At 60.0% G+C, this 15,610-nt stretch overlaps 1 protein-coding gene across 8 annotated transcripts in view; it reads left to right on the top strand.

The window, feature by feature from the left end:
- TSNARE1 (t-SNARE domain containing 1) overlaps nucleotides 1-15,610 on the top strand; it is a 140,486-nt gene that overhangs the window by 60,221 nt on the left and 64,655 nt on the right. For all 8 annotated transcript variants that reach the window (XM_042923799.1, XM_042923800.1, XM_042923797.1 and 5 more), the window contains 3 exons: nucleotides 8,549-8,639; nucleotides 11,289-11,363; nucleotides 11,850-11,909. In XM_042923799.1, the coding sequence (XP_042779733.1) occupies nucleotides 8,549-8,639; nucleotides 11,289-11,363; nucleotides 11,850-11,909 (226 nt within the window). The remainder of the gene's footprint in view (nucleotides 1-8,548; nucleotides 8,640-11,288; nucleotides 11,364-11,849; nucleotides 11,910-15,610) is intronic.

Below are 15,610 nucleotides of genomic sequence, written 5' to 3'. Positions count from 1 at the left end.
CCGTTATGGCATCTGTCATTGCCATCATTTTGTGGAAGGCAAGACATTTCAGTGCGACGGAAGTAGATGGGATCCGGTCTTGGGAGAGAGGACGTTCCTTCGAGATGAATAAAGCTAGTGACCTGTGAACCTCAGGGCTGAACGTGATTTTCTTGCCTTGCACGAGACAGGTGTGGACTTGGCCATCTTTGTCGGGACCGTGAGGGACCCTGCCTTGGGCACACCATCGTAGGCTCCCAGGTTGGCCAGGGTGGCCGGGTCGTAGCTCTCTCTCCCCCGTGGTGTGAAGCTAGGTGACAGCGGGGCCTGGTTTGTCTGTCTCTTGGGGGTGTCACCCAGAGTGCTGTTGAACAGATGGATGGTCATTCCAGGAGCCCTGACGGGAAGTCTGCCCGCGGTACCCTCAGCCTTGTAACCACGCAGCGGGGCGGCCCTGGCTCCTATCTCTAGGGCCCCAGGCACGGCGTCTGGATGACCTAGCTGTCATCAGCCTGGGTTCGCGGCCGACAGGAGGGCCCCCAGCTCCGGCGCTCTGCTGGTCCCGGCTCCGAGCAGGCATGGGGCTGGGCACACTGCCCGAGTCCGGTGGTGGTCAACGCCCAGACAGGCCCTCCCCTCTGATTCTCACGGTGCCATCTGTGAATGGGCCGTGGGCCCCGGCCTCGCTACGACAGAGCGAGGGGGTGCCGGGGCACTGGAGGCTGCAGTGAGCCGGGCTCCAAAAGCAGAAAGCAGACGCAGGTGGGCGGCCCTGCCTGGGGTGCACAGGGGTGCACGCCAGCCCCCGCCTCCCACCCTTCCACCTTCACGGGGGGCATCACTTCTTCCAGAGCCCTCCTGGTGCCACCTCCCTCAGGGGCTGCGACTCACCTTCCTCCACCCGAAACACCTGGCCTCTTGCATCCTGCTCCCGTGACCACAGACGGCCCCGGGCCCTTGTTCGGGTACAGGCCTGAGCCCGTGAAGCAGGGGACCCTAGGGATGCATCGGCCATCCCACCCTCCAGCACGGCTTGCCTCTTCTACTCCAGAACCCCTCCCTCAGCGTACCCCCACAACGCCCCATGGTGCTCTCCCCCGTTCCCCGTCGCACCCCCCAGCACCCTGCCGCCTCTGGAGCCTGGCGCCTGGGCCGGCTTGGCCCTAGACCCGTGTGCTGACGGGCTGCGGCAGTGGGGCGTGGGGAGGGCCAGCCTGTCCCCTCCTGGCTGCGTGACAGGCCCTGTAACCTGGGTGGGCCCGGACCCTTCTGGGTGATGTCCTGTTGGAGGAGGCAATGACGGCGTCTGCGCCTGGTGCTGGGCCCGGCCCCACAGAGATCCAGTCAGGCCTGGCTGCAGCCTGATGATGATCCGGGGGGCGGGTGCAGGGGGTGGGTGCACACTGGGAGCAGAGGGTGGTGTGGGGAGGGTGGCAGTGCTCCCGGAGGCTCTGGCGGCCGCTGGGCCCACAGCTCAGGGTCCCTGCCGCAGTCGCCAGAGCTCCAAGCCCCTCCCTCCCCGTTGCTGGAGATGGTGGCGTCTCGGGACTGAGGCCTGTGTGTGGGCGCTCACCAGTCCACCGGGTGTTTTGTGGGGTCTCCGCCTGGAGACGGGCTGGATGGGGCAGGTGTGCGTGGGGGTAGGTTGGGTGGTGTGGGGCCCTGCCCCGTCCTCACGGGGGTCTCGGCAGTGCCCCCTTCCCTTAGTAACCGGGCCGTCCCACCTGAGTCACAGGTACACAGGTGCACATTTGATAATGGAGGCCACGCCTGGCGGGGGCACCTGATGGGGTGCCGAGGGCCCGGTCCCATCCCTGGAGCCGGACTCTGTTCGCGTCCCAGCCCCGGCGGCCGCCCTCCGTCTCCCTGGGGGGCTTGCACCCTGAAGGAGGGAGGTGACCACCCAGTGTTCCGTTCCTAGTGTGTGACAGAGGGGACCGTCTCCCTGGGGCTTTCTGACTGGCTGCCTCTGGTCTGCGGGGCTGTTGGCCTCACCCTGTGCAAGTCGAGGTGGCCCTGAGCGGGGGTGTCTGTGAGAGACGTCTGCCCAGATGCCGCCCAGGGTGCAGGGCCGAGGCCCGGGGTGCGGGGTGTGCAGGGAGGGGGTGGGGCCCTTGGCCCAAGTGAGCAGCCCTCCCTCTCCTCCCCACGGCAAGGATTTGTGTGTCAGGATGGGCACCCAGGGGACCAGGGGGGCCTGGATCAGGGTGGTCCGCACCACGCGGGCCGGGGCTCTCGGAGGGGCTTCGTGCCGACGGCCCGGTGCTGCTGCAGGGGCACTGGACAGGCTCTGTCCCTCCTCTTCCCAGAACTCAGACCACCCGAGCTCCTGACTCCAGCCTTTCCACAGCTGCGCAGACACCGAGCCGGAGTTTGCTCGAGAACTGGGGGGGGGAGGGGGGCGCCCTCTGCAGCCCGTTCTCTTACCGCTGATCTGTCATGGACCCTGATCACCTGGGCTGACCGGAGACCTGCCCCTGACTCCTTGGAGCTGCCTCTGGGGTCGGAGCCTCACTGACCAGGTCTTTTTTTTTAAGCACATGAGGAAACTGAGGCTGGGGAGGGGAGGGCTTTCTCGGGGCCACGGAGCGAGAGCAGAGCTGTGGAGGACCGTTCCCCGGGAAGTGGACGTGGTGTGCACCTGTCGTCTTGGGCCTGGAGACGCCATGGGGACCTGGACATGATGTTGGGCCCCGTCTCTAGGGGAAACCGAGGCCAGTGGGGCCGAAAGCCACAGAGCTGGTGAACCACAGGTCGGCAGGGCCAGTGAGGAGGCCTGTGCTGCCTCCAGACGTCTGGGACTCTGCCGGGAACACTCAGAGCTGAGGCGACGCCACAGCTGGGGCTGGCGCGTCTGGAAGCTTCTTTACTGACGATGGGCCCAGCCAGGGCAGCACCCGCAGCGTCTGCACACGGTCTCTTGTGGCACGGCGGCCTCACGGTGCTGCTTCAGCACAGGGCTCCACGCAAACGCTGCTGCAGAGACGGTGGAGGTGAGCCCCCTGGACCAAGGAGAAGGGACCCGCTCCACCTCAGGGGAGGCTCTCTTTCCAAGCTGCCATACACTGTAGAGCACAGTGGTCGTGGCACGTTCGAGGAGCCAGGAGGAGGGGCCTGCATCCGAGTGAGGTGTCCGTGAGGTGGGCACAGGGCCTTGTAGGCCTGGCAGATGGCTTGGGTTTTATTTCCAAAGCAGTGGAAAGCCAATAGAAGGTTCTAGAAGGCAGTGGCGTGATGGATGCAGGCTGTCACTGTGGGTGGAGGGAGCCCCGGGCGGCGCCTGGAGAACTGCCCCCTCAGCCTGGCAGGTCAGGGGCTGTAGACAGACCCCTCCACCCCAGGCAGCCAGGACCCCGGAGCATCCCCGACGACCAAGCAGCTGTGAATTATGCAGTGCTGCGGGAGAGGCTCACCCCTGCCCGCGGGCTGGGTACGGCCAGGCTTCCAGGCTCGGTGAGCACACGCTGGGCACGTGGCTGGGCCCATAAAGCACGGGCTGTTTGCTCCTGGTCTCCCTGAACCTGCCCGAGGGCACAGCCCCAGGATGGCAGAGCCCCCTTCTGCCCGGGCCTCCTGGGGCTCTTGGATTTCGTGGGGAAAGGGGGCAGGAAGGGGAAGCGGTTTTTGAAAGTATCCAGGAAGGACTGGGGAAGGTGCACGGGGACTGACTGTCAGATTTGGCAGAAGGGAAGGTCCCTGTGACCGTGAGAAGGCACGGGGTGCGTCACATTGCCCCACGTTGTGGCACAGACCCGTCCACTCCTGCGTACGGCCGAGTGATCTTCCATTGTGTGGACACGCCCTGCCGTGGTCCCGATGCTCGTGCCCCTCCAAATCCTTAGGTTGGAACTAAGCCCAGGGGGATGGTGTCGGCAGGCAGGGCCTCGGGGAGGCGAGGAGGTCCTGGGGTGGAGCCCTCGTGGGTGTGGTTAGTGCCCTTGGGAAAGGACCCAGAGCTCCCTCGCCCCTTCCACAGACTTGTCTGGCTCCCTGAGGCCGGGGGGCGCCTGGGTCCTGCGAGCTGCCTGCTGTGTGTCCCGTCCCGTGCGCCCCTGAGGTTAAGCCCCTGGGAGTGCCGCGCGGGTAGGGGTCCTGGCTAATTGATTTGGTTTGATGATTATCCAGTTCCAGCACCGTTTGTTGGGAGGATTTTCCTTTCCCTGTTGAATACTTGGGCACCTTTTTCAAAACTTGCTGCACTTGGTCTGTGCGGCTGTGTTTCGGGTTATTCTGTCTCATTGACACGTCGGTCTGTTCGACGGCACCACGTTGTCTCCATCACCGAACCTTTATAGGACGTTCCGGTGCCAGCTGTGGGAGCCTGCAGCTTTGCTCATCTGCGGATGGAGTTGCTTTGGACACTTCCGGTCCTTGGCATTTCAATATAAATTTTACAGTAGCCGGTCAGTGCCTGAGTTTTCAGTCCTGGTGTAATTTTAATTAAGATTGTATCGAATCTGTAGACCAGCGAAGGGAGAATTGACATCTTTACGATCGAGTTTTCCAACCCGTGAGTGTGGTCAGAATTTCTTTCATTTATGTACTCTCCTGTTTAGCTGTTCCTCTTAGGTTAGCGTGTGTTTTGTCCAATTTATCGTTAGCAATTTCATACTTTTTATACTGTTACACAAATTATTACTGTTTAAATTTCACTTTCCAGTTGTTGGCTACAAGTACACAGAAATGCCCCTGATTGTGTGTCGCCCTGTGTCCTCGGACTTTGTTAGATTTTCTTTATCTGATTGGACAAGTTCCATTCTTTTTTTGAGTTTTCTTAGAGTTTCCATAGTGAATCGATGTTGAATTTTGACAACCGCTTTTTCTGTATAATGTATTGGGATGGTTTTCTCCTTTCAAAATTTTATTCTGTGAATATGAGAATTTCATTAATTGCTTTAAAATTTTTTTTAAGGCTTATTTTATTTTTGAGAGAGAGTGAGAGCATGTGCATGCAAGTGGGGGGGGGGGGGCAGAGAGACAGAGAAAGGGAGAGAGGGAGGCACAGAATCCGAAGCAGGCTCCAGGCTCCGAGCTGTCAGTACAGAGCCCGACGTGGGGCTGGAACCCACGAACCGTGAGATCATGACCTGAGCCGAAGTCGGATGCTCAACCGACTGAGCCCCCCAGGTGCCCCTCATTAATTGCTTTTGGAATGGTAGGCCAACCTTGCGTTCCTTGGATGAACTCCTCTTGGCCACAATGTATCATTCCTCTTACGTATTGTTGGATTCAGTGACTCTGGTGTTAAGGGTTTCTGCTCCTGTGTTTGTGAGTGATGGGAGGTGTTTTTTCTTCTAGAGTCTTCGCTTGGGTTCTGGTGTTGGTGTAATGCTTGCCTCAGGAGAGCTGAGCGGTCCATCGGTGTTTGGGGAGCATGTGGTGTTGGTACAACCTCTGCTTTAAACATGTGGTGGAGAGGCCGTCTGTCCTTGTGTGTTTGTGGGAATGTTTCTAAGAACATATTTAAGTCTTCTGATAGAGACAGAGCTACTTAGGTTTTCCCTTTCTTCTTGAGTCAGTTTTGACGATTCGTGCCTTTGGAGAAATTTTCATGTTTTGTCTTAGTTATGAAATCTGTTATCATAATAGATTCGTAAGACCTGCTAATAAACTTTTTCATGTTGGAGCTGGAGTCCTGTTCTCTCTTTTAGTCTCGGTATTGGTAATCTGTGAGTTTTTTCCTCAACTTGTCTAGACAGAGTTGTGCAGTTTGTTTTATTTTTGCGTAGTTGACGCGGTGTTTCGAGAGCTGTGCAGCTTTTTGGTACTTTCAAAGAATACCTTGTGATTTTGTGGATCGCTTCTATTACTGGTCTGCTGTACTTCATTAACTCCTGAGCTTCATCGTGTCTGTCGTGTCTCTCCTCTTCTACTTCCTTTGCGGTTGGCGGCTGGCTTCTCGGGCAGCCGTAAGACATTCATTTTCCGTCTTCTCTGCTGTGGGCAGGTGAGCCCCGCTTCCCCTTCCAGGGCCGCTCGCGCCGCGTCCGTGGCTCTCGTCCCTTGAGTTTCATTTCCTCCCGGTTTCCCTCTGTTCATGGCGGCACAGGTGGCCTGCACCAGACGCCGCTCCGCGCTGCGTCTCTCGATGGGGTTCCTTATTAAGACGAGCAGCATGGAGGTGGGCCACGTCCAGACGTCCCTGTGGCCCTGGCTGCCTTGCCCTGACTGATGGCCGCCCCCCTTCCCCAGCCTCTGGGAGCCCCAGTCACTTCTGGGGTGTGCTGGTTGCCATCCCTCTGTTTGCCAGGGGCCTCAGCAGAGTGGTGTGGTACCTGGGAAGGGCCGGGTTGGGTAGGGAGGCCTCGCTCGCTGCACGAGCGGTCGCCGTTCCTGGGGGAGACAGCTCACCGCCCCCAGCACGGGAAGCGGCCGACCGTCTCCTCACACTATTTCTGTGTTCTCGCTAGAGGCTCCGCGGAGCTGCGGGCATGGCTGGGCGGGAGCGGGGGCACTTTGTGACCCGTTCCCTGCCAGGAGTTTGGTGGCATCAGGGAGGGCAGAAGTGGAGAGGGCGGTGGGGGCGGGGCGGGGGCGGGGCGGGGCGTGCCTGCCCTTCCCAGTTCACGGAGGCACTTGTCCCACTGCCCCCCGCCGCGGCAGCGTCCTCTGTCCAGGCGGCTGCGTGCACCGTCCGTCAGGGTGTCTGAGGAGGTGGCAGTGGGGCATGGGCAGCGAGGCAGGGGTCTGTCCGGCACGTTGGGAGCAGGGGGCCGTGGGACCGTGTGACACAGGTGGGGACTGCACTTCTGCAGGAACACACGCGGCCGCGTCGGGGAGCTCAGGGGTCCGGAGGGTGTGGGGGAGCTGCGGGCACCGAGGGCGTGGGGGGGCCGGCGGGAGGCGGCCCGAGTCTGGGTCTGGGTCAGGTCTGAGGGCCATGCCTCCCTCGAGAATGAGAGGAGAGACGCTTCGGGAAGAGCGGCCCCAGGGCTTTTTCTGGAGGGACAGAGCTGCCCCGAGCTGCCGTGGGGGGGCCCGCGGAGGGCGGGCTGGGAAGGGGGTAGGGCGGTTTGGGCACGTGGACGTTGAGATGTCCGCTGGACCTCCGGGGCTGTTGGAGGGGCTGGGCCCGAGTTCAGGCCCAGGTGTGGGTGTGACTGGGGGACGGCGGCACACATGTGACTTCAGGCCGTGAGGCCGCATGAGAACACCCAAGAGCCGAGCCCAGGGAGTGAAGAAGGTGGTCCAGGGTCTGAGCCCCCAGCTGAGACACAAGGAGGTCAGAGGGACGAGGGGCCAGCTGAGCACCTTGTGCAGGATGGCCTCGAGCTGGGAGGGTGCCACGGGGCGTGGGAAGGAGTGTGGGAGCCACGGGGTAGGGGCGGCAGTGTGGGCACCAGGGGGTGGGGGGGAAGTGTGGGGGCCAGGGGGTGTGGGAAGGAGTGTGGGGGCCGCGGGGCATGGGGGGCAGTGTGGGCACCAGGGGGTGGGGGGCAGTGTGGGGGCCACGGGAGGAGGTGCGGCAAGGTGGATGGAGGGCTCGGTGGGTACGACTGTGTTAGTGAACCCTTCCGCTGGCGGCAGGGGGCTCACACGCTGCATCCCCCAGGCCGGCCTGGGGTCTCCTTCCTTTCCTACTCCCCCCTTCACCTTCCGGCGTGGGCGACTCCCCCTCTTTATGCCACATGCCTGTACGGCCCACAGGCAGGGGTCAGGGACCCAGGCCCACGTCTGCCAGGCGTCCACCTTGTCAGATGGTGCCCCCGCCCCCACCTCTGCCACACGGGGTCCTGCAGGGAGCAAAGGGGAGCATCAGGCTGCAGCTTGAAGGGTCAGGAGGGCTCTTCTCTGGTGTCTGTCAGGCCCAAAGCCAGGCCAGGGTCCCTTCCTTGCCCCACGTGTGTGCCTGCAGAGGCCCCAGGGCTGGATTTGCCACCCGCCCCCCCCCCCCCCACTCCCCCCGGCCCGGTGTCACTCCATCCAGAGGGACAGCGGTCAACCCAAGCAGATGAGGGGCTGGTCTTTTCAGTCCCTTCCAGGTCACCCTCGGAACCGTAAATTGTGAGCGGGGGGAGGCCCGGGCCCAGCCTCCCTGTGCTCCTGGGTCAGGAGGTGGGAGTGTCCCTCCGGCCCACAGAGCCGTGGTCCCAGGCGTGTCTGCGGCCCCCCTGCTCCCCCAGGTTCCCGACTGTTGCTGACCCTGGCGGGGGGTGGCCCTCTCCCCAGGGAGGGCTTGTGGCCGGCCTCCTCGTGCTTGCCTGTGGGGTGTGGGGCCGCCGTGCACAGAGGGGGTCCGTCCCGATCCAGGCCTCACTCCTATCGTTCTCTCCCCCTTCCTCACCCCTGTCTCTGCCCCAATTCTCTGCTCCCTGCTGCCTTCTCCGTCTGTGGGGGTGTCTGTCCGTCCCTCTCTGGGCCTCCAATCCTTGTCCCCTCCCATGGCTGCTGTCTCTTGTGCCTCTGGCTCTTTCCTTCCTGGGATTCTCCCCTCCCGTGTTCTCGTTCACCACGCGTGTCTCCTGCCCACCCCCCTGCCCCTGCCCTCGTCTGTCTGGCCACCTTTCCTCTCCGTCTCCCCCTCCGTCCGTGCTGGTCCTGCTCCCACCCCCACCCCGTCCTGGCTCAGGCACGCGGCGCAGCAGGGGACCAACAAGACCGTCGCGGCCAGCGCCAGCGCCTTGAAGCAGATGGCGGAGCTCCTGCGGGGCTGCTCCCGGGTAGGTGGTCCTGGAGGCCGTGGGAGGGGGGCCGTGGCGGGGGGCCCCGGGGACACTGACGTGCCCAAGATGCCCACGCCGGCCTGGGATCGGCCAACGTGGCTGCACGGGCCGGAGCTCAGCGCGCTCACTGGGCGCCCACTGTATGCTGGGCACTGCTGTGGAGTCCGTGTCCCTGCTGGGTCATCCCGACGGAGACGGATGAACCTCCCCCCCACCCCCACATCTCCCTGCCACCCAGCCTGCCAGCCCTCACCCTCTTTGTCACCACCGTCATCTCTGTCCTCGCCAACGCCGCCGCTCGTCATCAGAGCACAGGCATTACCGCTGTGGTCACCTTCACAGCCCTGACCCTCATCACATCTCCCTGTGGCCCTCCCCCCTGCAGCCCCTCCCCCATGGCCACATCCCCTCTGTCCTGCAGCCCCTCCCCCCACAGCCCCTCCCCTGTCATCTTCACCGTCAGCCTCTTACTTCCCTCCACCCCCATTTGCTAGGTCAGCGCACCCCTGTCTGCTGTCCCTCCCCGCCCTGCCCAGTCCCCAAAGGCTGGAGGGCGCTTGTCACGAAACGGTAAATACCCTCAGACCCTCAGCCGCCACAGAGCGGGATCGTGCTCTTAAGTTGTAGTTTTTCCCTGCCCGTCACACGGTGCCGGGGCCCCCTCCCGCTGCCTCGGCTGACGCGGGTTCTGGGGACGCTCGAGTCCGGCCTCCGCAGAGAGAGGCGGGACGCTGGTGAGGAAGGCGCACCGTGGCTTTCCGGTGGAATGCCTGAGATGCCAGCTGTGCTTCCTGAGGTCCGCTCAGTGACGGAGGCCGGTGCAGAAGCCACGTGTTGTGTCATGTGGCCCCGTTCGCACAAAGGGTCTGCAAGATGCAGACCGGGGTGGGCAGCAGGGGTGGGGGCTGCGTGGCCGGAGGGGAGGTGGGATGGCCCACGGGGCCCCGGGAGCTCTCTGGGCCGGTGGACGGGGGCACGGGGAACGGTGCTTTTGTGGTGTTGGCCACGTGTGTGGCCTCCTCACGCGTGGCGTGGCTCTTTGCTCATGGGCTCCGTGTTGCCTCCTTCATCCAAGAGCACGTCTCCGGGGCCTCTCGTGCGCAGCTCTGCACGTCGCATTCGCGTTGGGTGCTCCTGGCGTCTGCGCATTGCTGTTCCCACCCCCCGTTTATATGGAAGGACCCTGAGGCTGGGAGAGGGCCCCGCCCCGAGCTTTGCAGCCCCAGGGAGGAGCCTTGGCTAGATCGCAGCCCTGGTCTTTCTGGGGCCAGAGTCCGTGGTGTTGCCGGTGTGCACCCTGGAGGCCAGGGATCAGAGCTTGAATCCCTCGGGGGTCAGAGGGATCGCTTTTAGCCTAACGTGTCCTTCCTTGTGTCCAGCCACCCGCCCGCGTAAGAACCCAGCACACGCTGAGCACCTACTCTGTGCCCCTGGGAGAAGGACACAAGTGGGGTCCCCTCTGAGGCGCTCGTGGTCCCGTGGTAGCACACGTGGCCGGAGGGGCTGCAGGGGCTGCTGTCCCCGCAGAAGAAAGGCCGTGCCCTCACGTGGGCTGCTGCTGGGTCTCACGGACCGGAGAGCCGGAGGCGTTTTCTCAGTGCCTGGGCTCTTAGCTCTGTCCCGAGTGCGCGTGTGGGGCCCCTCGCAAGGGCCTGAGCCGGACGCTCAGACAGGGCTCCGCAGACCCGCGCCTGCTGGCATCGCTGAGGGTGAACAGCCTGCCTGCGCGGCCGCAGCTGGTCCTCCGCGGGCTCGCATGGGGGCGCAGGGTGGTGGTGGGGGGGGGTGGGCACCAAGCCCAGGGGCCGAGTTCAGGTTGGAGGTGCCCAGGTTCCTCGTCGGTGTCCCGTCCTGGGGCGAGGGCACAGGGCGCCGGTGTGACTTTGTCTGTGCCGGTGCTGCGTGGAGGGAGGGGAGGGGAGGGGCTCCTGGCGGCCTGTGGAGCTCACACGACCCCAGCAGGCAGCCTTCAGGGCTTGCTCGTCCTTCCCTGCTCTGGAAGTATGCCCGAGCGCCACTTTTCTGCCAGGCGTCCTTCTGGGCACCAGGGCGCACCGGCAAACACACCAAGTCCTGTTCGGTGCAGGGGTGAGGCCGTGCGTGCTGCCAAGCTCAGTGGTGAGGGGGACGGTCCGACACTGGGGGCGTCAGCTGCAGCCTTGCGTGTGGTTGGGTGCAGGGCTCTGGGTCAGTGGCCTGGCTCTGGGGCCTGGCTCCACGGGCCACTGTGGCCCGGCCCTGTGGAACTCGGACTGAGGTCTCCCGAGCCCTCAGGTAGCGAGACGTTGTGCGGACCAGACACGCGTATGGTGTCGGCCCAGCGCCTGGCTCCGCGGCGGGTGCCGAGGGCGTCGTGCGTGGGATCGCGGGGGGAGGCGTCTGCGGGGACGCAGGCCGAGCCCGTGGAGCCCGTGCTGGTGTCTGAGGTGGCACGAGACGGCATGGGGCGAAGTGGATGGGCCCGAGCCCCGTTCCCAGGGCAGAGGCGTGATGGCAGTGTGGGGCCGGATGGGGGCTGGGGGCACGGTGCGGCCCGCGCCCTGAGGGACGGGGGGCCGAGGAGCGTGAGGAACTGAGCGGCTGGAGGAGGCCACGGGGCAGGACGGGGCCTCGGCTGCCTGTTGAGGCCACACTCCCTCTTTGCAGCAGGAGCGTCTCCAGCTGGACCGCCTCAGAGCTCAGCTGTCGGATGCCATTCAGCGCTACGGCGCGGTGCAGAAGGTGAGGCACCCCTGGCGGGGGCGGCCGGCCAGGCGGGGGTGGGTCTCGGTCCCTCGGGCACCCGCTCGGGCCCTCTTGTCCCCGGGCTGGCCTGGTGTGGTTCTGGCCCCCAGAGCAGAGGGCTGGGCCGGGAGCCACAGGCTCCCCGTGTGTGCAGTGGAGGAACCTTACCGTCTGGCGCCCAGGAGGCATCAGCAGAGCCCTGCCGGGAGGTGGGAAGACGGGAGACCCTCGTCCTGACGGAAGGACACGGAGACCCGGAGCTTAAGAGTGTGGGAGGGGGCCGCCCCCGGGGTTGTCGGCAGAGCCCGTCCAGGTGCCCGGCCGAGCACCCGGCTTTCCTGAGACCTGGGACGTCTCCCTCCGGCCGCGGAGCTGACGGTGTGCGTTGCTGTCGGTGACCGTCCCGTACTGCGTGCTCAGCTGACCATCTCTTCTCTCCTCCCCACCCTTCTGTTCCTCCCGTCTCCCTCTATTATTTAACAGAAAATTGCAGAAAAGTCCAGAGCCCTGCTTCCCGCCGCGCAGAGGGGCGGCACGCAGCAGGTGGGTGCTGAGGGACCGCCACGGTCGGGGGGCGTTAGGTGATGGCACAGAGTCCACTCGCTGCCCTCGGTGCTTGGGGAGGCGCAGGGGCCGCCGAGGGCAGAGGCCCCATCTGGGGGAGGGGGATGTGAGTTGACGAAGGACCTTTTAGGAAGCCGGTATTCTGGCCTCAGTCCTGCGGCGCAGGCTCGAGACGGGGTACTGGGGGCTGACCGTCTGCTTGCCTTCAGGACGGGCTTGTTCCCGCCAGCCCTCCCCGGGGGAGAGAAACGGGTAGAAACTGGAGTCCTACACGAACAGGGCAGGGAGTGGACGGGAACCGCGTCTGAAGGTGCAGTGGCTGAGACTTCTCCAAAAGTGTCCGAATATTTCAAGCCACGGGTTGAAGAGCCTCTGTCATACAAAGGATGAATTTACCCTGTTCCTTAAAAACCACCCTTACTTGTATCATAATAAGATTTTGAAAACCTAAGACAAAGATAAAATCCTAACAGCAGATTAAAGCCTGAGGAAAGAAGTCATGTTATTTTATTTTTTAATGCTTGTTTGTCTTTAATGTTTATTTATTTTTGAGATAGAGACAGAGCATGAACGGGGGAGGGTCAGAGAGAGAGGGAGACACAGAGTCTGAAACGGGCTCCAGGCTCCGAGCTGTCAGCACAGAGCCCGACGCGGGGCTTGAACCCACAAACCGCGAGATCACGACCTGAGCCGAAGTCAGACGCTTAACCGACTGAGCCACCGTGGCGCCCCAGTGTTTATTTATTTTTGAGAGAGATAGAAACCGAGTACAAGTGAGGGAGGGGCAGAGAGACAGGGAGACACAGAGTCTGAAACGGGCTCCAGGCTCCGAGCCATCAGCCCAGAGCCCGACGCGGGGCTCGAACTCACGGACCGCGAGATCGTGACCTGGCTGAAGTCGGACGCTTAACCGACTGCACCACCCAGGCGCCCCGTGATGTTACTTTTAAAGGAGCGACAAGACTCACACCCGACTCTAAGGTAAATCAGGAGAAGCCGGAGGACAACGGGCAGAAAGTAATCGCTCACGTGGAAGTTTGCATTTGGTGAAGATAGTTTTCAGAAATGAAGGTTGAATGAAAACATTTTTAGAGAAACACAAACCGAGGGCATTTATCGTCAACAGAACTCTGACGGTAGCAGACGGAAAGTGGTCCCAGGCGGACGTGCGGCAGCAGGAAGGGACGGTGCGTCCCGGGAACGCTGACGTGAGGACGCGTGTGAGGCAGTGCGGCTGGTGAATGGTGGCCCCGGCCGTGGGGCCTGGCTGTGGGGCAGGTGGAAGCGCTCGGCCGGCGGCACAGGACGAGGAGTAGCTGCGAGAGAGCGTGCGGCGTCTCCGTCCTCTGAGGAGTGACCAGAACCCTGATCTGAGGCGGCTGCCTGTTGCGTTAGGCAGGTGACACTAAAGGACAGCATAAGAACATGAATTATAAACTAAGAGGAACATACGAGATGACGAAGGATTAATTTAAAAGAAAACACGGGTGTCTGAGTGGCTCGGTCGGTTAAGTGTCCTTCTTTTGGTTTTGACTCAGGTCATGATCTCACGGTTTGTGAGTTCAAGCCCTGCATCAGGCTCTGCACTGACAGCACAGAGTCTGCTTGGGATTCCCTCTCCCTCTCTTTCTGTCTGTGTCTGTCTCATGTTCTCTCTCTCTCTCAAAAATTTGGAAAGAAAGCAAACAAAGAGAAAAATCAACAAAAAGCAGGAAGGAAAGTAGGAAACAAGTTGCACCATGGTCGACTTATAGCAAATTCACTTATGACTGTAGGAGACTGGCCTAACCCCTCTGATGAAAAGGCACACGTTGTCAGATCTGGGGAAAAGAAAAAAGTAGTGCTTGTAAGCAGCACACTTGAAATCCAGGAGAATGTTGAAAAGACAAGGACGGTCAGAGATAACTGTGAAACCAAAGAAGACTTGTGTCCGGTGCTAATATCTGAACGAGCGAGTCCGTGTGAAGAAATGTCACTGCCGACAGAGGTGTGCTTCACGGGGATGACACGGTAATTCAGATGTAAGATGTAATTGTGTATAGGCGCCTAATAACAAAGCCTCAAAACACACAAGGCAGAACTGATAGTAATAAAAGGAAAAATGGCAAATCCACAACCGTAGTTGGAAGTTTTAACACAGCCGTCCAAATGACTGATGAGGTGAACGGAGGAAAGTTCAGTGAGGATCTAAAAGACTCGTCACAGTTAAGGAATACACTCCGCCCAAGTGGACATGTCACTGCAGCCAGCCACAGGGGAGCGAGCGTTCTCTGCAGGTGCACGGCACATGCTGAGTCCAGTCTCGACGGGTTCCAGAGGGTTGGTGGGACCCTGAGAACACTCTCAAGGTGGCGCAATTAAACTCACATTTGGTAACAAAAAGGAAATTGCCACGCTTGAGAAGTGAAAGAATACAGTTTGAAGGAACCCATGAATCAGAGAAGAAGTCACAGCAGAAATTAGAAACCATCGTGAACAAAAATGAGAGTGGCACCGAGTTAAGACCTGTGGGTGCAGCCAAGGCAGCTCCCAGAGGGAAACTCACAGCTTTAAAGTCTTCCACTAGGAAAGAAGGAAGGATGAAAAATCACAGATCTGATTCTCAATCTCAAGAAGCTAGAAAAGCAACAATAAATTAAATCCTAAGAAAATGTATAGGAAAAAAACCCCAGGAATCAACGAAGGGTAAAATAGATACATAGTAGACAAATTCAACAAAGCCAAAATTTGACTTTTTAGAAGGATTAATGAAAATAATGAACTCCTACAAGATTAATCACAATACAGAGAGAAAATACAAATTACTAGTATCATGAATGACAATGAATATAGCACGGATCCTACCAATTAGAAATAACGGAGGTATGACGATATTGTGATACAACTTTATGCCAATAAATTTGACAACTTAGGTAAAACATAAATTGTTTTAGGAAAATGTAAGTTACCAAGACATACGGAGTCTGAAAAGTCCGGTGTGTATTAAAAAAATGAAATCGGGGCGCCTGGGTGGCTCAGTTGGTTAAGTGTCCGACTTCGGCTCAGGTCACGATCTCGCGGTATGTGAGTTCGAGCCCCGCATCGGGCTCTGTGCTGACTGCTCAGAGCCTGGAGCCCGTTTCAGATTCTGTGTCTCCCTCTCTCTCTGACCCTCCCTCATTCATGCTCTGTCTCTCTCTGTCTCAAAAATAAATAAATGTTAAAAAAAAAAAATTAAAAAAAAAAAAAAAAATGAAATCAATAACTAAGTAATTTCCATAGTTAAAATCCCACCAAGAAAACCGTAGACCTAGATGGTTTTATTGGTGAATTCTTCCAGTGTTTGAGGAGTAAATATTACCAGTTTATACAAACTCTTAAGTATCTTAAATATCAAGAGGGAACACCTCCCACCTGGCCTTAGGAGGCCACCAGACCTTGATTCCAAATTCTTCCGAGGATATCACAAAAAGGAAAGTAACATGTTCTCTCGTGAGCACAGGAGCAAAAGCCCTAGCCAGATCACGAATAGACCGAATCTAGCAATATGTGACATCATTATAAAGTGGGTTTAGTCTGGGAATGCAAGGTTAGCTGACATCCAGAAATAACCTGCGTCAGCTGCCATGTTAATGGAGTAAGAAAATGTACTTGATAGTCTCAGTAGGGAAGATCACTCTGTGAACTTCAGCACCCATTTA

The sequence above is a fragment of the Panthera leo genome, chromosome F2, assembly GCF_018350215.1.
Source record: "Panthera leo isolate Ple1 chromosome F2, P.leo_Ple1_pat1.1, whole genome shotgun sequence".
Lineage (NCBI taxonomy): Eukaryota > Metazoa > Chordata > Mammalia > Carnivora > Felidae > Panthera > Panthera leo.
This window is presented reverse-complemented; position numbering and strand designations above follow the sequence as displayed.